The 27605-nt window shown below is 42.8% G+C and overlaps 1 protein-coding gene across 1 annotated transcript; it reads right to left on the bottom strand.

Moving 5' to 3' along the window:
* Positions 1–9870: 9870 nt before the first annotated feature.
* LZIC (leucine zipper and CTNNBIP1 domain containing) lies at positions 9871–27565 on the bottom strand. The gene is made up of 7 exons (XM_006127078.4): positions 27455–27565; positions 22981–23109; positions 18597–18732; positions 17102–17200; positions 16187–16282; positions 11618–11699; positions 9871–10294 (listed from the first exon to the last, which is right to left on the bottom strand). The coding sequence occupies exons 2-7, from the start codon at positions 23079–23081 to the stop codon at positions 10236–10238; spliced, it is 573 nt and encodes a 190-aa protein (XP_006127140.1). The 5' UTR covers positions 23082–23109; positions 27455–27565; the 3' UTR covers positions 9871–10235.
* Positions 27566–27605: the final 40 nt, after the last annotated feature.

Genomic DNA, 27605 nt, shown 5'->3' with positions numbered 1-27605 from the left:
TTATTTTGAAATTTGGTGCTGTGTAGATGCACCAAATTTCAAAATAAGCTATTTCGAAATAAAATCAAAATAAGACATGCAATTGCATAGCACAAAGTGCGTATCTTATTTCAACTTTATGGTGCTGTGTAGACACACCCTAAGGGTATGTCTACATTGCATTCCCCTTTCAAGAGAGAAATGCAAATGCAGCTGAGCAAAATTGCAAATGAAGCGCGGATTTGAATTTCCCTCGCTTCATTTGCATAATTGCATCTGGGCGCTATTTCAAAATACCCTATTTCGAAAAAAGAAACGCTGTCTAGACACGGTTATTTTGAAAGAAAACCCTTTTTTTGAAATTACCTTTACTCCTTATAAAATGAGGCTTAAGGGTAATTTCAAAAGAAGCGTTTTCTTTCGAAATAACTGCATGTAGACAGTGTTTCTTTTTTCAAAATAGGGCATTTTGAAATAGCGCCCGGATGCGATTATGCAAATGAAGCGCGGGAAATTCGAAGCACGGATTTGAATTTCCCGTGCTTCATTTGCAATTTCTCTCAGCTGCATTTGCATTCCTCTCTCGAAAGAGGAATGCAGTGAAGACATACCCTCAGAGCTCAGTAAGCAGTGGAAGTGGAAATTTTGCTAGACAATATTGACCTCCCACAGTCAGGCAAATTCTCTGGTTCTCTTTTTCTCTCCGGCTACGTCTACACTGGCCCCTTTTCCGGAAGGGGCATGTTAATTTCAGAGATCGTAATAGGGAAATCCGCGGGGGATTTAAATATCCCCCGCGGCATTTAAATAAAAATGTCCGCCGCTTTTAGAAAAGCCGGAAAAGAGCGTCTACATTGGCCCCGATCCTCCGGAAAAAGCGCCCTTTTCCGGAGGATCTTATTCCTACTTTGAAGGGCGCTTTTTCCGGAGGATCGGGGCCAGTGTAGACGCTCTTTTCCGGCTTTTCTAAAAGCCAGAAAAAAGCGGTGGACATTTTTATTTAAATGCTGCGGGGGATATTTAAATCCCCCACGGATTTCCCTATTATGATCTCTGAAATTAACATGCCCCTTCCGGAAAAGGGGCCAATGTATACGAGCCCTCCATGTTTTGGCTGTTATTTAATTACAAATGTTTCTTCTAGAAGTGCTCCTATTCAGCCTCACAGTTGTTATCTCTTGAAAGACTTAAACAATAATGGCATAAAGCTTCATAGGAAAGAGAAATCTGAGGTTACATAGAGCCAGACAAAACTGCCTGTAGAGTTTCCTGTGTATCAGACTGTTAGTTTTGAAAGAGGATAAGGGGAGAAGGGAATTCCCAATTTACTTATATTTGGGATTGATTTTGCTTCCTAAAATAAAAAAAACTACTAGAATTCTCTCTCCACTAAAAATAGGTCTTGATTCTATACTAAGGAGGCCTACTACTATCTCACATGCTATGGAACTGGTAATAACTCAAGGAACAAAAAAAGTCATAATAAAGAAATTTAAATGAGTTCATTGCTCCCTGTGACATTTTACTGTGTCCATATTTATGTAAAGAGGAAGGGTCTGCCACAAGGCCAGAGGAGAAAGAGAGCATGAGGAAGATGGAGGCTAGCTGGATTCATAAGAAGATATTCATTCTTCTAACCAAAAGGACAGAGGGAAGCTTAAGCATTTTGTACCAAGACAAAATGTCAGCTTCTTTCATGGCGCCTAGTAACAAAGAGCTTAGCATGGAAGCATTCCTACTTAGCAATCTTAACAATTGGTGGCTAAATAGACAAAAAACAGAAAGAATCATTTATTCCCTAATAAGCAGAGAGGCTTTCTCCAGAATGGGGTCAAGGAAAGAGACACAGAAGAGAGGGAAGACAGACAACTAGGGAAGATTATTTAGACGATACTTGCTTTTTACATTTTCAGTAGGTAATTATTTTTCTCTGAACAGGATGGGGAGACATAAAAACACTGTGGTAAAGGGCTTGCAGAATGAGGCTACATCTACACTGCCCCTCTCTTGTGCAAAAGCCTATGCAAATGAAGCATGGATTAGCATATTGCTGTGCTTCATTTGTATAATTAGGGGCCATTTTTGTGCAAGAGGCTTTTGCTCAAAAAGGAGCTGTGTAGACGGCTCCTTTTTGCGCAGAACCCCCCTCTTGCACAAGAGCCGTTTTTCCTGAAAAAATGAGGAAGAATGGCTCTTGTGCAAGAGGGGGGTTTTTAAGCAAAAAGGAGCCGTCTACACAGTTCCTTTTTGCGCAAAAGCCTCTTGCACAAAAATGGCCCCTAATTAATAATGCAAATGAAGCACAGCAATATGCTAATCCATGCTTCATTTGCATAGGCTTGTGCACAAGAGAGGTGCAGTGTAGACATAGCCAGACTGAAAAAGTTAAAGGGATAAGTCTTAATTTGTCTGCTATTTCTACCACTAATGAAATCCTACTAAGGCAACAGCTAAAAAAGCTGTAACAGTATCACACAATTCCCTACCCAATTGAACTAGATTTTCTTTAGCTGAGATAACATGATGAGCTCTTAGGAGATTTCTTTGATAAATCTTGTATTTTTCCTGTAATGGTAATACAAATGACAATTTGTTACTTCTCCAGTCACAATTATTCATGAACAATAGGAAAACAATAGGGGGAGGAATAGATGGAAGATTCACGCGAAAGTATTCACAGCAGCAATTTTTCCTTGTCCCTTTTCTTTCTGATCCTACCAACTACCACACTAGCCCTCCAATGAAAAGATTCAAATGAAAATTGTACATGCACTGCCAAGATTACGGCTGTTTATATTTTATAATTTTGGCTTTAGAAGTAAAATGATAAATAACATATATAACGCTTTTCATCTTCAAAGCACTTTATAAACAATGATTTAACCACGAGGCATGTAACTATTAAAATCCATGTTTTACAGATGGGGGGAAAATGAGACAGAATGAGTGATTTGCCTGGAGGTCACATACAGTCTACTACAGAGCTAGGAATAGAACTCAGATTTCCTGAGTCCAAGGCCTGTGAATTATTAACTGCAAGAACATCATTTCCTCCAGAAGTTGTTTTTTAGTTAAAAAATGATAAGAGGAAACACTTGCTAAAATGCAGGATTGAAAAAAAGTTTCTTATGCTCAGTCTAATGCTTTCCCAGCTGAGCAAACAAACATGGATGTGAGGTGTTCCAGGTACTTGCTGCCCCCTACCGGGGGCCTTTCTACTGTAGCATGCCCCACCCTAACCGGTAGCAATGCTGAAAAAGAGCAGTGAGTTCAGACCACCCTCCAGCCCCACAGGTTGCTTAAGCGAAGGCCTCACCTGATGAGCCACAGAAAAAACAAGTAGGACTTGGTCCTCCCATACCTGAAGGCCCAAGAGCAGGCAAAGGCCAATCAGGGCTCAGCTGCTCTGATAAAAACAGTCTGCTGGTTCTACTAGGGGCCAGTTCTAGATGAAACAATGTTGCATCTACCATAAATAACACAAATGACCTGGCTTGGTCAAGGTCTCCCCCAGTCAGCACATGCCTTGTAGCTCTGTAAAGGACTGTTGTTTATGTTGTGGATTTTAATGCCCAGCTACCTAATAGCTCAATGTTATTTCGTTTTTGGTAAAACCTGAGAAAACCCTTCGCTGTAGGGCACCTGGCTCCAGTGAACTTTGGACAAAACATTTAACATCACCACCTACAAAGAAGCATAGGGTACTGATAGAGTCATGATACCAAGATCACTGGGTACAATAATCTACTATATATGAGAGTTTGCTTGTCTTTGGCTGCATCGAGATTGGCAAGATTTTGCGCAAATAATTTTAACGGAAGAGTTTTTCCGTTAAAAGTATTTGCGCAAGAGAGCGTCCATACTGGCACATGCTTTTGCGCAAAAGATTTGCTTTTGCGCAAAAGCATCTGTGCCCAGTATAGACCCTCTCTTGCGCAAGAAAGCTCCGATGGCCATTTTAGCCATTGGGCTTTCTTGCACAAGAAATTAACGTTCTTGTCTACACTGGCCCTCTTGCGCAAGAGGGCTTATGCCTGAGAGGGAGCATCAAAGTATTTCCGCAAGAAGCACTGATTTTGTACATTACAAAGCTGGTGTTCTTGCGCAAATTCTTGCTGCCAGTGTAGACAGGCGGCAAGTTTTTGTGCAAAAGCAGTTGCTTTTGCGCAAAATCTTGACAGTCTAGAGACACCCTTTCTGTTCAAAAACTCCTCCAAACAGTAAGAGCTAGGACAACCAAATTCAGTGTACATCTTCCTTTTATCAGAACTTAAGGGTTTCATTGTACCAGGAAAATGGGATGTACCTGGAATGGGATTGCTTCTCAGAAAACCATGCAGAAAAAGGCAGGTGAAAGGGGCCAGCTGGGAGTGTATTCCCTCCCCGCAAGACAGCCACAACCCTGAGCCTCCCCCTCAGCTGCCGTTTAAGGAGTACTGAGGGGACTGAAGTTCTCCCACCACAATTTGAACAGGAACACTGCTGTCTGTTCCCCTTGGCCAGGGAGTGAGGGGAAAGTGCATAGTTTTCTGCATGCCTCACTCTAGCTGGGGAATGCCAGGGACAGATGAACCTGGACCTGCCCCAGTGAGGGGACATGAAGCCCTCCCCTGATGGTGCCCACTGGTGCTGCAGCAGCCATAGAGAAGCACTTCTCACCTGGCCCAAAGTTGCTATGGTGAGAGAGGGCTGGGTCCCCTCTCCTTGGGCCAGCCTGCATACTGATCCTCTCATCCACAGCCCTACCCCAGAGCAATGATTTAAATGACGCATGTACATTTTAGTTTTATTTTCCAAAAAAACAAAAACTGAATTAAAGACCTGAGCAATGTAGGGTCAGTCAATCAATCACTCTCTCAATCTGTGTGTGTGTGTGTGTGTGTGTGTGTGTGTGTGTGTGTGTGTGTGTATATTTAGTCCATCTGTCTTCCTGCAAGTCCATTTGTTCAACTGAACAATAAGAGCTAAGCCACCAAAATTGGTATGCCCCTTTTTCTTCTCCTAACTTAAAGCAAGGTCAGGGTTTGTTTGTGCCAGGAAAATGGGAAGTGCCTGGAATGGGATTGTTTCCCATAACATGGAAAGGGAGGGGCTGATCCAAAAAAAAAAAATACTGCAGAGTGAGCACTGGGGGCAGCAAGTGATGGGGACAGCTATACTGCAGAATGACCACCGGGGACAGCCACACAAGCAGGAGAGTTTGCTTGGAGACAAGGCTTGACTCTGCCAACCATGAGACCAGGTAAGTGGACTCCTGCTCCAAATAGTGCTGGACAGGGGACATCCACCAAGCCCACTGCCACAGCTCTCCACTGCTCCCACCATGACTGGGCAGCACAGCACAGCCCCTCCTCCATAAGAGGCCCCTGAAAGAGAACATGAAGCCAGGAACCATGGACCAACACCCCCATAGAGCCTCTCCCCCTACTCAAGACCAGCTGCAGGGCAGGTGAGGGGGATGCTGGAGGCTAGGACCAGCCCCCATACTAGCTGCACTGCTTCCAGAGCCCTGCCCCCACAACAGGTGAAGGCCAGGGCCAGTCTACAGAGCTCTGCCCCAGCACCACAGGAAGAGCTGCCAGCTCAGAAGCGCTACCCTCACCATTATGGGTGACCACAGTAAGCTTCCCTCCCCTGGCCTCCCAACCCCCTTACTCTGATTCTTGCACCTCCAAGTCCCTGCCCTGAGCTGCCTAACCCTCCCAGCCCCCTACCCTGACTTCTGCGCCTCCACCCTCTGGCTTGATCTCCCCCACCTTCCACCCACTGCCCTGATTCCTGCATCCCCACCCCATCCTGAGCCTCTCACATACTGCCCTGACTCCTGCACTCCCCACTCCCTCCTCTGAGCCCCATCACTTAAATAAAACATGCAATTTTAATTTTAATTCCCCCCCCCCAAAAAAAAAAACTACTACAGGTAAGATCTACTAGTGTTTAATATAGCACTTATGTAACATTAGTTAATATCTCTGATATAACTGTAAACATTTTAAAACTGGTTACCTTAGAGAAATATTTTGTGTAATCAGCAAGTAATCTAGGGTATGTCTAGATTACATAGCTCCGTCAACAGAGCCATGTAGATGAGTTTACTAAACATAGGAAAATGAAAAGGCGATTTAAATAATTGCTGCTTCATTTACATAAAAATGGCCACCACGCTGTGCTGATCAGCTGATTGGCGGCACAGTGGGGCAGTCTGGACGCGCTGCGGTCGACAAGGGAAGCCTTTGTCGACCGCTCCGGTAAACCCCATTTCATGAGGTGAAGGCCAGGGCCTTCAGTTAAAATAGCATTTTTTCTAGCAGTTAACACCTCTTTTCTCAGTGCCGGAGAGAAGGGAAGTAATTTCCATGTTGCCATACAGTAAGCTCACTGGGATCTGTGGGAACTCTGAAAGATTTAATTTACATATTAATGCTACCAGCATTTCAAGAGGGGAAGAGGAGAGTTTTTAACCACCAGTAATGAGCAGAGTAAAAGACAGACAGGTAGAAGGTTAAAGTCCCTATGGACTGTTTTGTTTTCAATAATTTTAGACTGCCTATAATGCCCTTTAATAAGCTGCTTTCTCAGCTGTGAAGCTACAACAGCTTTTGTGTGAGTGAATACTGTCCCAGACAGCAAAACAAAGAGTTTTGATATCATGGACTAAGAATTCCACCACCTAAATAAGGGCTTCTTTAAAAAGTTAAGAAACCTCCATCAATGAAAAAGAAATGTTTTGCTTCTATTGATGTGGGTATTTTTTTTTTTTAATCAAAAGGGGCTTTTAAGAAACATGTCCATCAAAATAATTTTAAGTTTTTAAATCCCTTTCTGGTTATTTATTACAACCTTAGTTTACAACTAAAGGAATTACATAGGCTCATTTACAGTTTCATCCTTCATGTTTGTTTAGGATTTATTACACTTCATAAACTACCCAAACAAACTTAACTAGTCCAGTTTTAGGATTTATAATCCGTGTCTCTGCCTCGCTTCATTAAATTGATGTAGTGTATAGTATTTGGGTTTTCAGTACTGCAGTGGATCACTTATGTAAATTTAGATGACAAAAATAATTTTTTTCAATTTAATGACTTGTGAATTTCTACCAACCCCATAGTCTGGTAGTAACTACTAAAATATTATCCCCTTTTAAAAGTAAAACGCCAATGTTCCACAGAATTTATCAGAGAAGGATGTCCTGAAAACTGTGGGTTCACATTCAGTGCTGCCTGAAGCAGGCACAATTCTACTAATGTCAACAGAATACCACCTGTTTATACATGAATCCAATATATCCTCAAGTTCCATAATCACTCACTCTGGATTGAAAGCATCTGATATTAGTTTAGAAACATATTTTAAAAAACTTTCATTATTTCCTCTCTCCATTTTTATACTTAAGGGTATTTACGTGAAAACAGGATCTATTTTTCTTCAAATTCTGTCTGATCTTTTCCCATTTAATATCACCGCTCTCTGACAGCACAATTGGTTGCCGACAGAAATCTTATCTTTTAGGTAACCATCAAGGAGATAATCTACAGAAAAAACTTACAAGTTATCAAAGTTTCCCATAAGGTTACAGTAACTAACCAAAATTAAAGATGGTTAGTCTCTTAGAAAGTTGCTCAGTCATATAGCAACAACTCTGAACACACAGAAGGAACTACTTCTACAGTAACAAAGGGTACATCTAGACTACATGCCTCTGTCGACGGAGCAGGTATCCTCGTTTCACGAGGCATAAAGGATCTGACGACAAAGGGTTCTGGAGTCGGCAGATCCCTGTCTAGACTGCCACGCTGTGCCGACAAACAGCTGATCGGCACAGCGCAGTGGCCATTTTGATTTAAATGAAGCGGTGAGTATTTAAATCGCAGCTTCATTTCCCTTTGTCATCCTGCCTCATCTACATGGCTCCGTCGACGGAGCCATGTAGTCTAGACACACCCAAATAGTTTGAGGAGTCACAAAGAAATGAAATACCAACTAGTAGGAATATCAGTATAATATCTGGTGCTTAAACCTTTTGGAGAAACATTCACTTCCTTAAATCTACAGCTGAAATTTTTGATATTCTTTCTTTCATTATAAAACAACCTGCTACTGTGTTAACAGAACCCTGCATTTAAACATTTCATTTTGTAAATAGCTTTAGTTTATTTAATGAAAAAATTATCACAAAAATAATTTCAGTATGCATGGAATTTCTAAGTAAAAGGGTAGATTTCTTCTCTTACCAGATTTCTGTCTCTATCAGAAGCTTGTTAGACTGGGGACTTACTGTGGCTGTGACTCATGAACACATCAGATTTCCACAGTCATGCTTTCTCTGTGGGGTGCTGTATAATAATAGTATGTCACTCTACTCTCAGCCAGCTGTTCCATTTGCCATTAATATTTCATATACTTTCTCCATATTTAAAGCTTAAAAAAAGGGAAGAGATAGTTCTTATCTGAAAGATCTAATCAAAAGGGAAAAATAAAATCTTCATCAAATGTCTGAATCTAAATTGTGCAGGATTAAATTGAAATTAATTCTCTTGTATGAGCTAGAAGTATTAAAATTCTATCAGTGGAAACACAATCCCATCCCGATGTGCTGGAATAAGAAAATTTAGGATTTTGTTATCCCAGGTGCAGGACAGACGATAAAGAGTTGGGCAACCTTATTTTCTTCTGTAGAAAGGAAAAGAATTCCTAGCTGATACAGAGAAGTAAAATATGCTTCTGAGAAAAGTTCTTATGGCTTGAGAAAAGGTTCTGATATAAGCAACACTAAAAGGAGAAGGAAGATAGCATGAAGGGCTGGTAGAGAAATATCTACAGCTCCTAGTTTCATGTAAACAGAGGAAGACTGGCACACATCCCTGTGAAAAAAGGGACTTCCTGCTGAATCAGCATGAAGTATTTACAGATATGGAGGTAGAAAGTAATACTGCCTGTATTGTAAATGTTTGAATGATCCCCCCTGTTAAATGTACAGAACAAGTGTGCACAGAAATTTTACAGTTACAAGAGTAATGAATGGAAACACACATCTATATCACCAAGCACAGCTCTTCCATTTGGACTGAGAAGCAACCACTACCCTCAACATAAGCAAACACTGTAAGCCCTATTTACTATTATACCAACTGAGTTAGAGGTCTGATTACCACACAGTAAAAAGCTGTAGTGAGCACAGGACTGAATTGTCTTCCAGAACCAAGTTAAAATACCCTGGACAGTATGAAGTTTAGCTCCACCTGAACTCTGAATTGGTCCAGGATTCTAACCTAATCCTGGCCATACAGTCTTCATTTACACAATAGCTTTCAATGATGCGGTAAGCAGGTCACAAGACAGCAGCATTGCAACTGAGGCTTCTGATTCAGTTATAGCATAGATCAGGATTATGATGGGATGCTACTTATAACCTATTTCATGCTGCCCCAGAAATCTGGGGAAATAATGGTAGCTTGTAGTCAATACATCCTGTGCAACAGCAAGAGGTCACAGAGCGGACCTCTCACTGCCATTTCCCAGTGCTTCCCTGTCTTTTCAATACAGGAGGTTAAATTACTCCAGAAGACTCCCAACAGGGCTTCCATTGTTTGCCAATCAACACTCAGAGATACAATGGCATTCATTCATATCCAGAGCAAACATGCAGGCAGTGACTGTTGGTTTGTGTAGTCTCATTTTGGTTTTTTTGGGAACAGTTTGTCAGAAATCCTGTCTTTCTACAAACAGTCTTTTTAAACAAATTTGCAATGTGTTTTTATGCTTAAGCTATTCAACAGGGACTAACTCCAGACAAGACTGTATTTTCCAAGCAAGCTATGGAAGAACCTGGAAAACTGACTCATTTGCTGGGACTCTGAATGTATTTCTGAAAAGATGTACTCACTGCCATCACACTGAAAAAGATGACATTTTAATAGTTAGAGAAATAAATGTTCAGAAAAGTGGAAAATAGTTGATTCCTTTCAAAGAAGACAATCATAATCAGTTTGATTTTATGGTTTTTGAAGTACAGTACCACTTAGTGTTTAGCCTCACAGCATACACTGCTATAGGATAGAGACACTGAGGTCCCAAAGTGCACTTGAAAACTGTTCACTTTATGATGTCTTGTGACTAAGACTGAAGTCCCCTTCCATCCACCCCAACAACAGTTTACACAAAAAATCTCATGAGCAAAAAACCCAGCTACAATATACAATGATAGAAGTCCAATGTTGATAACCACAGGAGAAGATCTAGCCCCACACAAATCTTCATTGCTTTGATTTTTCTACTTCAAAACTGGCCAGAGCAAAGACTTTGTCTCCAGAGCCTATGGAAGGAAAACAGAATTAAAAACCTGTCATCCCAGTTTAGAGAAACAGTAAGTTATTAACAGTGACTGTGTTTTGGAGGGGTTCATTTCTGATACCCTAAATCAAAGAAAACATTGGGGAAAGAAGACCAGCCTATAATCTGAAAGCAAAAACATTTCAGGTATAACTTTTTTTTAAATGGGGCCAAATTTTGGCTTCAGCTATATTACATGCATGTCTGAAAAGCTGCGGTCAGAAAAGGAGCTATAAGGCTAATGGCATCCACCCAAGTCTAACCTTTTCTAAACCTAACGAGATTCATAGAGCCCTGCATGGATACAAAATTTGTATCTACATCCGCAACTGTCACCACAAAAATGAGCCACAGATATTCACACTGACATTGGCAGATGCAGATACCCATGGATATAAAGGGGATATCCACAAATTTGCAGGTTTCTGAATACAAAATTTGTATCTGCATTCATATCGGCAAAAGTGAGCCACAGATATCTGTATCCACATCTGCAGTTGTGGATACCAACACATATAAAGTGGATAACTACAGATTTGGAGGGCTCCAGAGAGCCAAACTTCCCAGGACCTTTAAGCTAGAGCCATGAAAAGATGCATTCCAGAGTAAGGCCTCGGGTTCAGCAAGTTCACACACTAGCCTGGTCCTTCACATGCCTATCCCTCAATGATTACTCCTGCTTCACTGGAAGCATGCATGTCGCAAAGGAGTAGTCAGAACAGAGGCTTACAATAAGCGCTGCTTTCTCTATGATTTGAGAAGCAACCAAACAAAATCTGACCCCATTGAATCTGGAATGTATTGATGTGTGTAATTAGTTGCATACTGAAAGCACATTCCATCTTGCCACTTTGGCAGGGGAGTCTGGTTATGAGTGGTTGGAGAAGATGCGTTTCACTATAATACCATTGGTTGATATGGCAAGAAATTGCTGAGCTCCCCTGGCCAAGATGCGAAAATCTTCCCCCCACCCAGAGGTGCTGGAAGAAGACAAGGAGTTAAAGCAAAAATCATGTTCAATTCTAAAAATGTAGTTTCTATTTACTAGACACAGTTCTCAAAGCCTCCCCATTACGTAGGACACTTAATGGTTTAGTTCACATTAGTTTTCTTCCACAGAGTTCTTATTTTTCCACACAGCAGTATATCTGAATTTTACCAGCACTATACAAAGACATATTTTTAAGTAGCATGGATTTCTTTGTTCAGATTTTCCCTTTTAGATCAGGATTCATATAGAAATTTCTTTCCACTAGTGCACAGGGAGGCTGAGGAGCTTTGACATTAGGCATATGAAGAAACTTACCTAGGTCACTAGAAACTCTCTCAAACTGGCTAAGAGCTGCACCTGCATTTGCTGACAGGAAGGTCTCATCATCTGGAGTCAGCTAAACAAAAACAAAAACAAAAAACCCACACATGAACTGGACACCTTAACTGATTTTTGTTCACTGTATAAGGATATATATTTGTGTATATATGAAATATTTCAATCTGTAGGACCTGTGAATCTGACATGCTTTTAAAGCAATGGCATTATCTGACTGGTATGAATGTAAATTAGGTGCTGGTGAAAAGTGTCAAATGGAGACAAAAATTCTGTCTAAGACTGTCAATCAGAAGAAAGGGAGGGCACAAGCTTCAGCCAATTGTATCAATGAATCTCAATGCCAAACTGCAGAGACTGCTTTTAAGAGAGGAGGTCATCCTTCATCTTTATACTGAGGCTATCAACAAGGATGCCAGCCACAATGGTGTGTTTGCGATTTGGACACTTAGCCATAAGGAAATGAACATCAGTCCAAACTTATTTCACACAGGTCACAGAACAACAAAGGCAGTGGCTTAAAATTATAATGAAACAGACTGTTAACTCTATGAACCATCTGATCATGTGCACATATATTTTAGTTTTTACTGGATGACACTCCAGTACGTTGTGACAAGTGCCATTTAAATATATACAGTAATAAACTAGTATCACAAAGTTGGAAAAGCTAGGAAATTCAGAGGTAAGATAAACTTACTATTTAGCAACCCACCAAGACTGTATTCTGATTATTAAAGCATGACAGAAACTGGTGTGTCTGATACAAGCCTTCCAAGCTCTTGGTGTCAAAAATATAGCAAATTCCTGAGGGTGATGTCTGCTGCATTCCTTTAGGAGCCCTGAGTATCCTCCCTGTTTTGTCACCTCACACCCACTGTCTTCAAGGACCCAATTATCCTGGAAGAGAAGAACTATATAGGATTTGGGTGTCCAGTCTCTGAAGCACCCCCTGGGCCTGGCTACCTATGGAGTGGAAGCGTTCACCTAGAAAATGAGCTCTTATAACTATGCTAGTCTGGAAATATTCTATTGGGGCAGGGAGTGGGGGAGGGAAGCTTTCAAAAGACAAAAACGGTATTGCTTTCATACTGACATGGCTAGTTTACTGCACTGTGCCAATGGCAAAAATTGGACACTTGTAAAATAATTATTTAGGAGAAGTAAATAACTGAATACACATTAGAATTATAGAGAGCATGAGTCCCTTTAAACGTTACAGACTGCTCTCCGAGCTTTAATTCTTTAAAATGTAAGTTATACTATAGCTGTCAGATAAGACAGGTCAACATTATAAAATAACTGGAAAACCAGTGAAAAATTATAAATAATTACATATTTAGGCCTGGTGCATGACTACACATTTAGCAACCTGTTTCAATGCAAATAATTTAGAGGACTGTTTTAATGGAACAGATCTGCATGATCTTTATCTCTTACACAGCACTTTAACACTGCAAAGTACTGTACAGACATCAAATGAATCCTCACAACTCTGTGAGGTAAATTAATCTAAATTTTGCAAACAAACAACAGGTGAAACATCATGCTCAAAATACATGGTATCAGTTGGGATTAGAACCCAAGAGTTCCAGGCCCTTGTCTTCCTATTCAATATGTTATGCTTCACAACCTCTCATAGAAAGTGCTGTACTCTTCAAGATGTACTGAAATACATTTCTACATGACATCCTACATTTCTACACAACATCCTACATTAACAGAGAGAATGGATATACTTACATTGCAAATACATGCTTTTTAAAATGATAGTACAGTAAAACTCCAGTGGTCCTGCATCCCTGATGGTCCGGCACCATCTGGAACCCGGAAGTGCTCCGGGCAGCCGGACAATTGGAGCTGCTCTGCCCCAGGCTTCCTGGAGTCAGCCGCTGGTCAGTTTCAGCACCGGCTGACTTGGGGTTGCCTGGGGCAGAGCAGCTGGAGTGCTGCCGGGTTGATCCCGCAGCGCCGAGGGGCGCATCCCCCCCCACTCCACCCCAGACCCCTCATAGCCCCCTCTTCCAATAGTCCGGCATATCTGATAATCCAGCACCCCCTGGGTACTAAAGGTGCCGGATTATCGGAAGTTTACTGTATTTGAAAATCATGCCCTCCTTCATTCTTCCTCAACCACCCAAATCCCAGTTTAAGTAGTGTGTTTCTCCTTCAAAACCAGTTTAAAACATAACTTAATTCAATAGTATAACTAATTAGCCTCTTGGAGCCAACTCAGCATGATCTGAACCACACAAAATATGGTACTGCAATATATGGCTAGCACTTGTGAAAATTAGCCATATGTTCAGCACACTTTGGCTTCGTAGACTATGTATTTTTTTTGAAAGAAGATATGCAAATTTGGTGCTAAAAGTGAAAGACGTGTTTTTTTTCTGGAAAAAAAAAATCCTTTTTCAAAAAACTGCGTAAACCACCTTTTTTGGGAAGAGTGGTTTTTTTTTTTTATAAGGTTTTTTTCTTCCCCCAAAAAAACCTGCATCCAGACTACTTTCATTTTCGAAAAAGCAATCGGAAGAAGATATGCAAATTAGTGCCAAATTTGCATATCTGCTTTCAGAAAAAAAACGTAGTCTAGACATAGCCTGATAATCTCCCTACCTGAATTTAGTATGTAACTGATTAATCCCTCCCAGTTTCTGTATCTGGAACAATGTTCTACTGCATATGTCTACTGGGAATGTCTAAGATAGTAAATGACAGCTGACTATGTTTTCTTAGACTCTATTCGTATAAACATGGGTAGGCAGTATGGTAGATGTACACATAAAAACAGCTGACAAAGGATTGTGCAGCTTTTCTCACACCATAACGAACACAAGTCATATCTTTCACATGAAATATCCAAACCGTAGGCACTATCAAAATAAAACTACTAATGGGACACTATTCAAGTAACTCAGCAGCAACACTCATACCAAGATATTGGAAAGCAAATGTGAACCTGACATCACAACCTCAGACATCCTTCTCAATGGAAATGGCTTCCTTTTTAAAGCTGACATACATGGGGACCATTTCTTTCACAGACTGTCAATAGGCAAATATAACTGCTCCAATTATCCCTCTAGTGGTTAGAGACAGGAATTAAGAGTCAGGGCTTCTGGGTTTTACTCCTAGTAGTTCTATACATGCAGCATATCACCTAATGTCCCTAATTCAGCTTACTCACCTGCATAGAAGGGATAATACCCACCTTTCAGGGTTGAGGTAAGACACTGTATTGGAAGCCTTTGATATTTTCTTTCCATGGTTGAGTAGTTAGAGAGAATAGTATTGCAGATTGGTTTAAGCAGGTTCCAAATGATGCCAGTTATGTGTTATGAACCCAGATGATAATCCCACTTTAAGGTAGGGATCAACCATTCATGAAAGGGTCTATACAAATGCTTAATGCTCTCTATGCCATGCTCTTTAGGGAAGCTGGGTAGCACTGAAATTCAGGGTATATCTAAACTATGAGCTAAGAGTCTGACACTCCTGCTCTCATCAAGCTAGCACTAGTATGAACAGTGTAGCCATGGTGGAACAGGCAGTGGACGCACAGCTGCATTTCAGAAAGGTATGCATTTGGCACAGCTCACTGTATTTCTACTGCCACTGGCTGTGCTACTGCAGCTACACTGCAATTTATGCTCTTGCTAATATGTATATAAAGAAGCAGGGAATCAACATCCCCTAGCTCGTAGTGTAAATGAAAGTCATAGGAGATGCTTCTGACTAGAGGCCTGATTTTCTATTACTATAAATGCAATTATATTATGTAATTCCTTATTTAACACAGTAGATACATTTCAGAAAATGATAGTGCTAAGTGAAAACGTGTTATGCGGGGTCAATTTTCCCATTGAAAATAATGGAAAAGGTGGGGGTTGCGTTTCAAGTGCATGTGCACTCGCAGCTCCAGCATGCACTTGTTAGCAGCTGGAACCGGGACATAAGGTTGGGGGAGAAAGGGAACCGAGTTACAGCAGGGAGGGGAGGTGTTTGGCTCTGGAGAATGGAAAGGAAGAACAGGGGAGGAGACTTGTAGCCGGTGGCTGGGTTTCCCCAGCTGGCCAGTCACCGACAGCTGCGTGGGGCTTCCTCTGCCTCCTTACAAAGTGATGGAGGTTTGCCGCTCGCCATGCAGTTCCCCGGTGACCTCCTTTGGCCAGATGCCTTGCTTCCGGCCAGAGGAGGTCACCAGGGAACGGCGCTGTGAGTGACAAACCTCCACCACTTTACAGGGAGGCAGGGGAAGCCTCGCGCAGCTGCTGGCTACCGGCCAGCCCTAGGGGAAATCATGTTATTGTGGGGACGGGGTTGTGTTGTTTGAAAAATGTTCCCCCCCCAAAAAAAATCGTGCTATTGCGAAAACCTGTTAAGCGGGCATGTGTTAAGTGAGGAATTACTGTATATAATTTCATGCACACAAAAACAAAATACAAGTGTTTAGCAATTCAATTCCCTTCCCCCAGATTTAAGATAAGAAGGGACCATCATAATCATAGCTCAATGCATGACAGATATCAGTGCTCATACTATTACCTTCTCTCCAAGCTTCCTGAGGGCAGTTAGGATTTCCCCCTTCTGCTGCGTGTATAGGTCCCGTCCCAGTTTCCCAACCATCAGATCTCGGTCCATCTGAACAAGAACAAACTTCTTTTCAAATGTGAAAAAACTCACACGAAGCTAGTAGAAAATTAATAAGCTGAGCACCCTAAGAGCCCACGCTTAGATCCCTTTGAAAAAACCTCTGTGAATGAATAAGACAATTGTGAAAATGAGGGCCTAACAGAGGTGTGCTGTGGTGAAAAGCTGTGAAAGAACTTCCATACAACTCCACTACTGGCTTTTTATCCTAACTTCAGCATGCTGGGCTGTTCAAATCTTAGACCCCTTCTGAACAGAGGCTGCTATTTATGTCGAGTTGTGTGATAATATTATGAGGACCAGCATCCACTAGGATAAGGCACAACACTTCATTTCTCCTGTGTTCTATTCAGAACTTGAACCCAAATCTCTGGAGATGCAAAGCTGGTGCATCATCCAGTCCCTCAATATGAGTTTTAGGATGTCTCTTCTTCTGAATATATATTGGTGATCATGGAAGTATTTCTGGTGCTCACCTTACTATTGGTTACCAGATTTTGTTTTCAATATATTAGGAAAGTGAGCAAAAAAGGAGGGAAAACAAGTGACATTTTCAGATGCCATGGAGGGGATGGGGGTGTCTAACAATGAGATAGCTATTTCATAGAATCATAGGACTGGAAGGGACCTCGAGAGGTCATCAAGTCCAGCCCCCCGCCCTCAAGGGCTTAACAGATTGTGAAAAGCATCAGAGGATCCCTCTGCCATGAAATTTACACTGACCTTTAATTTGTAGAGATTGGAAGGACAAACATCAGACCAGATGAAATACATCTATTAGAATTAGATTCTATCCACAGAAATATTTACCTCTGCCAATCTTGTCCGTAACTGTCCTGGCTGTTTTTTTGCAAACATTCTAATGACTTCTGGAGTTTTAAAAGCCTGGCTGATGGCTGCTTGTATGGCCTGGAAGAAAAACAACATGCTAAAAGAATGAGTACACCTAACAGCAAGCATGAAATATGGTCACAGTACACCAGATTTACAAATGCTGAACAGTACCCTCTGCCTCAGTTGGTAAGACGCACTCTGGTCACGCCTACATCATCACTTATGTTGGCAAAATGTACGTCACTCAGGGGTGTGAAAAACACACTCTGCTGAGCAACATACTTTTCACCAGAGTAAGTGGTCGAACGCACAGCACTCTGTTTGCAGGAAAGCTTTTCCTGATAACATACTTATTGGGAGTGGTTTATGTTGACAGACCAGAGCACCTATGCCTGGAAACAAGCAGGTGAGGGCAATCAAGAGTGGAGCGTGAGAGGTGCTGACATGAGCAAATACAGTGGTAGACAGGGGGATAGTGAGGGCAGCAAGACTGAGGTAATATATGAGGGGGCTGGAAGAACAGCAGTACAGGCCAAGGCTATAGGGACTGGAAGAACTGGGGGAGCAGAGCACTGGGTGCCATTAATGGACAAAGGGGAAGAGGAAGTGCTACACAACAGAGCACATCAGGGCAGTGGGGCCTTAAGGGGAATATGGCTCTGGGGCTAGTGGAGACAGAACTACCAGTCTGTTAAAGATTAGAGGGGTCTAGGCTGCTAAGATGGTGGTAAGATAGCCTGTAGCTTGCACCTTAGCCAAACTGTTGTCAGGTTTGCTAGGTATTTACACCTTCTACAGAATTAAGACAGAAAGTGGGTGTCAAGCAGAAGAAACCAGGGTGAAGGGGCTCTTGACCTGCTGCTATAATGATCATGGCAGGAAGCGAATAAAAGAAAAAATTTCCACTTAAAAACACCTTTTTCAGAAATGTTTTTCAGCTCGTTCAGATCCCTGTGTTTCCAAACCATGCACTGGGGATGGGGGAAAAAAATCACTACCCGTTGTAAACATTTATCCTTCACTTTTGGGCTGTTTTGCTTTATTATTTAATCTATTAGGAATTAGGAGTCATAGTAGAAGTGTCTCTTCTTTTTCTGTAATGCTGATGTTATCTGCATAATTAACTTAGCATTTCAATGTGAAGTTATTTTCTCCCCCTCACCCTGAAACGACATTTAAATCAGTAAAGCTAGGAAGAAGCTGGGACAGAAGAGCTGGGTTGGGGCTATGGTGGAGCTTGACAGGAGCTGGAAGGTGAGGAGGATGGAAAGGAGCTAGGGAATAGGGGTCTATATTGGGGTTGTGAGGGAGCTAAGCAGGAACAGGTGACTGAAGGAGTGGGGGGTCTGGAGAGGAGCTAGGTGATGAGGTGGCTGGATTGGGGTTCAAGTGAGTGAATCAAACTATAGGTATGACATGCTATCTTTAGCGCCTACCACAGAGTAGACTTCCAAGTATGAATCATCCTTACCAGCTGCATCCCACTGAGTTCATCTATCAAAGTCATATTTCCAGACATGATCTTCTTTAGTGAGTCATTGAACTCACTTAACTGTTCTAGAGTTTCTTTTTTGGTTTCTTCATACTCATCTGCATCCAGTTCCTCTCTAAAGGAGATTCAACAAACCACAGTAACTCAAAGGATTAAACTCAGAAAGACATTTATCTATTAATAAAATATCACTGAAGCACAGGCAGTACTTACACTAACTTGTACCAGGATTTTTGTCTAGCTTCTAGTCCATTAGGTAGTTTAAGAATAAAAACTATTGCTATCATCCATTAGTACTCAGTGTAGTTGATGAAACATTTGCTACCAGAAGAGAAAGAAATAGGAGAATGATTGTCCAACATTTCACTCTCTCAAGGGTGGCCCTACAAGGTTCTAGCCTTTTGATCACAAAGGAGTTTCAACATTTGAAAAACTACGATTTCTTCACTTACCACAAGAAAAATGTTTTAACTTTAACACTGTTCTAAATGAGATAATACAGAGTAAAATTAAAAGTAAAATAATACCTGTATGTGGAATAAAAGTCCCCACAACCACATCTAGTCATGGTAAGGAAAGAGCTGAGCCTTTGAACCTCAGTACCATGAAGGAACCTTTACACTCTTCCAGTGGGAACTACTTTTCTAAAACATACCTGAAGCTCAATCACACTAGAGGTTTATTTAATCAATGAACACGAAATGGCTTCCTCAAAGAACCAGTTTGTTTACAATTATAGTTTATTTATAATAATTGTTCCTTTTTCCCATCATTTGTCCATTTAAATTAAAAGCAGTTTGGAGAAGGGACTCTCTTACTATGTGCATGTGCAATGCCTAACACAATAAGCCACAATCTCAGCTGGGAATTCTAGATGATAGAAAGACATAATTTATAGTTTCTCTTTCCCAAAACAGTTGTATTTCTAACCCCAACATTTGCCCAATTATATACAAAGGTTGGAGACTACTTTAAGAGCAATGAGATGAAATTAAGAAAAGGAAAATTTAAACAGAAGAAACCTTCTAACAGGGAGCTATATTAGCTATGCATTGGTTCCTGAAGGAAAAGTGGCAAAATCCTATTGCCAGAAACTTTTAAAACTAAGTTGGACAAAGACATCAGAAAATTCTTTGTGTAAACATTTCTGCAGTAGCATGGAAATGGGCTAGAAGTGTTTTCCAACTCTGTTTTATCAAAAACAAGGAGTCCTGTGGCACCTTGAAATCTAACAATATTATCTGGGCATAAGTTTTCATGGACTGGAACTCACTTAGTCAGATGCACGATGTGGAAACTTCAGTTTGACAGAGATATATACTAAAGATGTTAAATACTGATTAATTTACTAGTCGAGTAGTCGATGGAATTTCCATCGACTACTCGATAGGCACTTCTGCATTCCTCCTTTGAAATGTACAAGAGCCCCAGTGGCTTGTGAATTTCCAAGTTGGAACTCTCCTCCTGCAGCCCGGATCCAGCATGACTTCCCACTGGCCCCCGGCTGCGGCATGCCAGCTTTGAAATGTACAAGAGTCCCCAGCAGGTACTCTTGTTCATTTCAAAGCAGAAACACCTGCATGTGGGTTGGGGTCAGCAGTGTACTCAGAGTCCATGCGGAAATGCTGCACAGGGCCCAGGATCTGCTAGGGAGTCCCCAGCTGACCCTGAGCTCCATGTGGCACTGCTGCTTTGAAACGCTGTGGCAGCGTTTCAAAGTGGCAGTGCCGCTGGAAGCCTGGGATCAGCTGTGAGGTGCTGCCCCTTTGAAATGCCGTCATGATGTTTCAAAGTGGCAGTGCCACATGGAGCCCATATCGCAGGCCCAGTGAGGCACTGCCACTTTGAATTACCCCTTCTCCGCCTCCTCCCACTTCCCCTAGCTGCCTGTATCTGATAGGCAGGGAAGCAACTAGTCGACTGGACTATCTGGTAAGCATTCGCGTATCAGATAGTTGACTAGTCCTTCACATTCTTAATATATACATACTGTTACATTACCATGCTGAGAACAAGAGTTAACAGGGCCAATTAAATCAGGGTAGATGTGGTCCAGCCTCATTCCCAACTGTTGACAAGTAGATGTGAAAACCAAAAGGGGGAAAATTACTTTTTTTAGTGAGCTAGACATTCCAAGTCTCTCTTTAGACTCAGTATGATAGTGTCAAGTTTGCATATGAATTTCAGCTCTGCAGTTTCATGATGAAGTTTATTTTTGAAGGTTTTTTTATCATCAAGTATGGCAACTTTCAGGTCTCTTACTGAGTGTCCAGGGAGGATGCAGTGCTCTCCTACACATTTTTGAATGTTCCTGTTCTTGATGTCTGTTTTTTATTAATCCCTTAAGACAGGGGTTCTCAAACTTTGTGATACCGCAACCCCCCTCTTAAGTTGCTCACCATCTTCTGGGGGGGGGGGGTCGGGACCTACAGTTTGAAAAACACAGCCTTAAAAGTTAATATTCAAGGACATTGCTTGATCTATTTGTGTTTTCAAAGCAACATACAAAGCAAAATTATAATGAAAAATAGGGACAAATATCAAGATCAGCATTTTTGTAAAAGATAGCGAACAATGGATTTTTAATTCTATGAACAGGCAGTGATTCCATTGTTCACTAAAATAGTACAAAGTCACACTCTGCATAAACAAAATACAGGACTATGTAGCACTTTAAAGACTAACAAGATGGTTTATTAGATGATGAGCTTTCATGGGCCAGACCCACTTCCTCAGATCAAATAGTGGAAGAAAATAGTCACAACCATATATACCAAAGGATACAATTAAAAAAACGAACACATATGAAAAAGACATATCAAATTTCAGAACAGAAGCGGAATGCAGGGGGGGAGGGGAAAGGTAAAGGTCTGTGAGCTAATGGTATTAGAGGTGATAATTGGGGAAGCTATCTTTGTAATGGGTAAGATAGCTTGGGTCTTTGTTGAGACCCACGCGTAGAGTGTCAAATTTTAGCATGAATGACAGTTCAGAGGATTCCCTTTCAAGTGCAGATTTAAAAGGCTTCTGAAGCAGGATGCAGGTAATTAAGTCGTTGAGACAGTGTCCTTTCTGGTTGAAATGGCAAGAAACTGTTTTTTCTTTGTGATCCTGTCTAATATCTGTTTTGTGGGCATTGAGCCTTTGGCGAAGTGTCTGAGACGTTTATAAACCTCAACTACCCACCCGGAGAAATAAAAAAGCAAATTGAAAGAGCCAGACGAATACCTAGAAACCATCTACTTCAAGACAGACCCAAGAAAACCAACAATAGAACACAACTTGTCATCACCTACAGCCCCCAACTTAAACCTGTCCAACACATTATCAATAAACTACAGCCTATCCTGGAACAGGATACCAAACTCCAAGAGGCTCTGGGAGACAGACCCATAGTCTCCTATAGACAACCGCCTAACCTCAAGATGATTCTTACCAACAACCACAGGACATACCACACTAATACCAACCCTGGTACCTTCCCTTGCCACAAACCCCGTTGCTAGCTTTGTCCACATATTCACTCTGCTGATTCCATTATTGGACCTAACCAAGTGAGTTATAAGATCAAGAATACATATTCCTGCGCATCCAGAAATATAATTTATGCTATCATGTGCTGAAAGTGTCCGTCTCAAAGACCCCAGCTATTTTACCCATTACAAAGATAGCTTCCCCAATTATCACCTCTAATACCATTAGCTCACAGACATTTACCTCCCCCCCCCCCCCCCCCCCCGCATCCTCCTGTTCTGAAATTTGATTTGTCCTTTTCATATGTGTTCTTTTTTTTAAATTGTATCCTTTGGTATATATGGTTGTGACAATTTTCTTCCACTGTTTGATCTGAGGAAGAGGGTCTGGCCCACGAAAGCTCATCATCTAATAAACCATCTTGTTGGTCTTTAAAGTGCTACATAGTCCTGTATTTTGTTTCAGCTACACCAGACTAACACGGCTACATTTCTATCACGCTCTGCATAAGAATTTCCAATCTCCACAAAAATATCAACAAGTTTTCCTGAACTCATAGATGACTTGTGGTAGCACTCAGGAGGTGCACAACTCCCTTATGCTTCCGCCAAAATTTTAATTGCTAAATGGGGTGCCGCCACACACCTCCCTACCCCTCTGGGTGGCCTTTCCTGCACAACCCCCTTCACTCCCACAGGCACCAATCACCACTGACTCTAGTGGCCATTCTTAAAACATGAAAAGAGTAGAAAAAGTTAATCTGAATTTGTCCTGCACTACTTAATCCAATCATTCTAAGCTGATTTAAACACACAGCCTCAAAGAACAGTGACAGGAATACTGAAAGGTACAGCATTACGTTTGAGAGGGAGATACTGCCTTTACATACCTACACTCCTCCAAGTCTTGCAGCTGCTGCATTAATCTGTCCAGCTGTTCTTCCAAGTTCTGTTTTAGTTTACTGGTCTCTATTGCTCCTCTTGAAGCCATTTTAAATCTTCACATGGAAAGCACACACCTATAAGATGGAACACTTGTTATTGATATGAAGATATGTATCAAATGAATTCAAAAGGTGTCCTGACAAACAGGGACTGTACACTACAATAAAGATCAATGTGCCCTAGATAAGAGGTTTTAAAGAGACAACCCATGAACTACCTGTGACTTACATAGTCTTGCCTGAGAACACCCAAAATAAAAATATGTCGAGACCCTAGCAGTGTCAGATTGGATAGACTGGGCAGAAAAAGGCTCAATAGGAAAACTTTTCCCTTAAAATTGTCAATAGACTAAAAAACTTCAACAGCTACAGCACACCAAAATGGAAACATGACTGAAACCAAGAAGCAATTACTAAAATTCTCAGTCCTTCCAATATAGAACAGAATGCATCCTTTACGTATTCTATCAAGAGAAAACCTAAGAAGCCTGAGGCTTCCACACAACATTACTGAAACCATCAACCTTAAAACTTACAGTGTTCCCAATCAAACCCCCACTACTCTAAATTATCTCAACCTTTTTAGAGGAGTGATCTGGATCAAAAAAGAGCTAGCTAAATTCATGGAGGTTAGGTCCATCAATGGCTATTAGACAGGATGGGTAGGAATGGTGTCCCTAGCCAGTTTGTCAGAAGCTGGAAATGGATGACAGGAGAGTGATCACTAATGATTACCTGTTCTGTTCACTCCCCTGGGGCACCTGGAATTGGCCATTTTTGGAAGACAGGATACTGGGCTAGATGGACCTTTGGTCTGATCCAGTGCGGCCGTTCTTATGGATCATTAAAAAACACTTGTGTTCTTGGACAGCTTGTTGATTGAAACATAGTTTAGGCACAAAAACAGAGGTCTGCTTTGAATAGAGGTTACTAGCACATTGTGATAACTTAAGTAACTAAAAATATCCCAGGTAGGAAATTATCTACCATATATTTGAGAGGTTGTCTGTTCAAGAATTCCTCCAAAAGGGTAAGAACTAGGACCACCAAATTCAGTATCCAGCTTTCTTTTATCATAATTTAAAGCAAGGTAAAGGTTGAAGGATGTTAAAAATTGTGGAGTAGGGTAACCAGGCAACCGTTGAAAATCTCAGAGGTTAATGCACGGAAGGCTCTGCAGTATAAAGCTTAACTTTATACAGGCAGTCCCCGGGTTACGTACAAGATAGGGACTGTAGGTTTGTTCTTAAGTTGAATCTGTATGTAAGTCGGAACTGGCGTCCAGATTCAGACACTGCTGAAACTGACCGCCAGTTCTGAAGGTTTGTTCTTAAGTTGAATCTGTATGTAAGTCGGAACTGGCGTCCAGATTCAGCCGCTGCTGAAACTGACCGCCAGTTCTGACTTACATACAGAATCAACTTAAGAACCCCAGGCGTCCCCAAGTCAGCTGCTGCTGAAACTGATCAGCAGCTGATTCCAGGAAGCCCGGGGCAGAGCAACTCTGCCTCGGGCTTCCTGTAGTCAGCGCTGGTCAGTTTCAGCAGAAGCTGACTTGGGGACGCCTGGGGCAGAGCAGCTGGGGTGCTACTGGACCAACCCAGCAGCACCCCATCTGCTCTGCCCCAGACGTCCTGATTCAGCCGCTGCTGAAACTGACCAGCAGCGGCTGAATCAGGACCTGGGGCAGAGCAGCTGGGGTGCTGCCCGGTTGGTCCAGTAGTGCCCACGGGCGCTGCAGGACCAATCGGCAGCGCCCCAGCTGCTCTGCCCCAGAGTCCAAAACAAAAGCCTGGTCTGCTGGGGGGGGGGGAGCACACTAGCTGCGCCCCCCCCCCCAGCAGACCAGGGACACGGGGAGCAGAGCCGCAGCGGCAGTGGGGTGCCGCGCCTCTGAGGCTTTGCTCTGGCAAAGCCTCAGAGGCGCGGGACCCCCCCGCGGCTGCGGCTTCAGTCAGGGTGCCTGTGGTCTGCTGGGGACCGTCCCCAGCAGACCACAGGCACCGGGTCTCATGCGGCAGCAGCGGGGGTTCCCGCGCTTCTGAGGCTTTGCTCTGGCAAAGCCTCAGAAGCGCAGGAACCCGCCCGCTGCTGCCGCTTGGGTCCCGGTGCCTGTGGTCTGCTGGGGACGGTCCCCAGCAGACCACAGGCACCGGCACCCAAGTGGCAGCAGCAGCGGTTCCCGCGCTTCCGAGGCTTTGCTCTGGCAAAGCCTCGGAAGCGCGGGAACCCGCCCGGTGCCCCTGGTCTGCTGGAGACGGTCTCCAGCAGACCAGGGGCACCGGAGCAGCTTACGAACGGGGCTTTCTCGCCCCGACTTCCGGGGCGAGAAAGCTCCGTTCGTAAGTGCGGATCCGACGTAAGTCGGATCTGCGTAAGTCGGGGACTGCCTGTACTGCAAAGCCCGCAGCAAAGCATCCCTAGCAGGACTGACACAGCAAAGCAGCCTCTCCAAGAGGCTGAGTGTAACTGACACCGTTATTCGATAAGTATCCACTTATCAGTTAAATGGTTAGTAGTGTACACTCTAACATCCCTAGTAAGGGTTTTGTTATAAGGATGTTAAAAATTGACTAATCAACTAGTTGATGCATTTTGTATCGACTATTTGGTTAGTCAATAGGGTGATTCCACCTTTGAAGTGTAGCAACAGCCTTAGTGTAGCAACAACCTGAAGCTCCCCGACCCTGATTTATAAGGAAACATTGCTGGCTGTAACCTTCATTAGGGAGCAAAGGGAAAATGTACAGTTTATTGCAGTCCTCACTCTGGCTGGGGAGCGCAGGAGACAGACGAGTCTAGACCTGCCCAAGCCAGGGGGCATGCACTCAGCCCTCAGCTATGCCCGCTGGAGCTGCAGTTGCCATGGACAAGTGCTTCACACCTGACTCCAAGATGCTGCACTGAGAGAGGGTTGGGGTAGTCCTCTCTCCCTGGGCCACCTGAATACTGAACCCCTCATGCCTAGCGCCACCCCACTCCACAGCAATGACTTAAATGAAGAAAAAATAAAATTGAGTAAAGGACCCAAGCAACATTGGGTAAATCTTCTAGTTAAAAACTAAAAAGCAATGGGCGTGGAGTAAGAAGGGGAAGTATATTGATTTGAGAGAAGGGAAAGCTGGAAGAAGAGAAAAGAAGAAAACTAACCCCCTCCAAATGGGTGTAAGCAAATACATTTTTATCTAGCTTCCTCTTTTCACTAATTGGTAAAGAAATAGCAAATACCACCAAATAACCACAACTGTAGTGACAGCAGCAAGCAGCAAACAGCCAACAGCATACGAAAATAGAGACAGACCTTAATCTACTTCCCTCCACAAACCCCATTCATACCACTCACCCTCAACCCTTTTGGGCTGCCCTATCTCCCACATCTGCATAAGACCCAAATGTTCACCCAAATGTTTTATTTGTAACCCTCATGCAGACCCATCCCTCCTCAAGGGCAAAGCAACAGTCTCTTACTCTGTTGCTTTTCATTTCAGCCTACCTGGACATAGTCTAGAGTAGGCGACCTTACTACATGCATCTTACTTCAAAGAGACTTTAACACCAGATTACAGAGGGAAACTTCAGGACTTTCTTTCATCCTTAAATTTACGAATGGGCCTTAAAGATGCTAATGACCTTAAGCATTACAAAGATAGCTTCCCACTTAACACCCCTGATTAGCCATTCATTGACTCAAATAGCTATTTCCTCCCTCCCCTTCACCCCACCTTCTGTACTAAATCTGTTTTGTCAGTTTAATAATATGTTCACTTTTTTCATTGTATTCCTTTGGTATACATGGTCATGCCAATTCTCTTCCAGAATATGATCTGAGGAAGTGGGTCTGGACCACAAAAGCTCATCACCTATTAAAACATCTTGTTAGTCTTTAAAGTGCTACATAGTTTTTCCTTTTGTTTTAGCAAGATCAGACTAACACAGCTACCTCTCTATTACTATTCAGGTTCAACGATAACACCCTCATCTTACCTACTGTTTTGGAGAAACAAGCGAGGACCATTGCTTAGCAAACCCATTCCCAGCTTCCTATAATCCTCAGGGACTCCTATGCACCTAGAGCCTACAAATAGCCCTATTCACAACCCTCAGTCTCTTATGCACCCGGGCCCTTCAAAGAGCCCCTTATAGCCCTCAGCTGACATCTCCACATCCCTGCCCGCAGGTCCCCTATGCATCCAACTCCCCAAACAGCACCCTACTCACATCCCATAGCGAACCCGCCCCCAGCCCGCCATCCAACCCCTTCCTCACCCTCCTCAGCTGACCCCTCCCACCCCCACTCTGCCCTCAGGCCCAACTAGCAGCCCCTCCGGGCCCCTGGATACTCTGGGCCAGCCTAACCCCACGAGTTCCCAGCCCCTTGCTCACTCGCAACCCTTCCCCCGGAGACGCGGACCAGCCTCACCTCAGGACGGAAGGGGGGGGGGCAGGCTCCCTCAAGCCATACCCATCGCTTAGCCTCCAAGGCAGCAAGGCGACCCAACCACACCCACTTCCGGAAAGGCGGGGCAGCTCCGGGCAACGAAAACATGCCCACTTCCGTCGCCGGATGGCCA

This window comes from Pelodiscus sinensis, chromosome 23 (genome assembly GCF_049634645.1).
Source record: "Pelodiscus sinensis isolate JC-2024 chromosome 23, ASM4963464v1, whole genome shotgun sequence".
Classification (NCBI taxonomy): domain Eukaryota; kingdom Metazoa; phylum Chordata; order Testudines; family Trionychidae; genus Pelodiscus; species Pelodiscus sinensis.
Note: the sequence above shows the minus strand (reverse complement) of the source record. Positions and strands in the feature narration are given on the sequence as shown.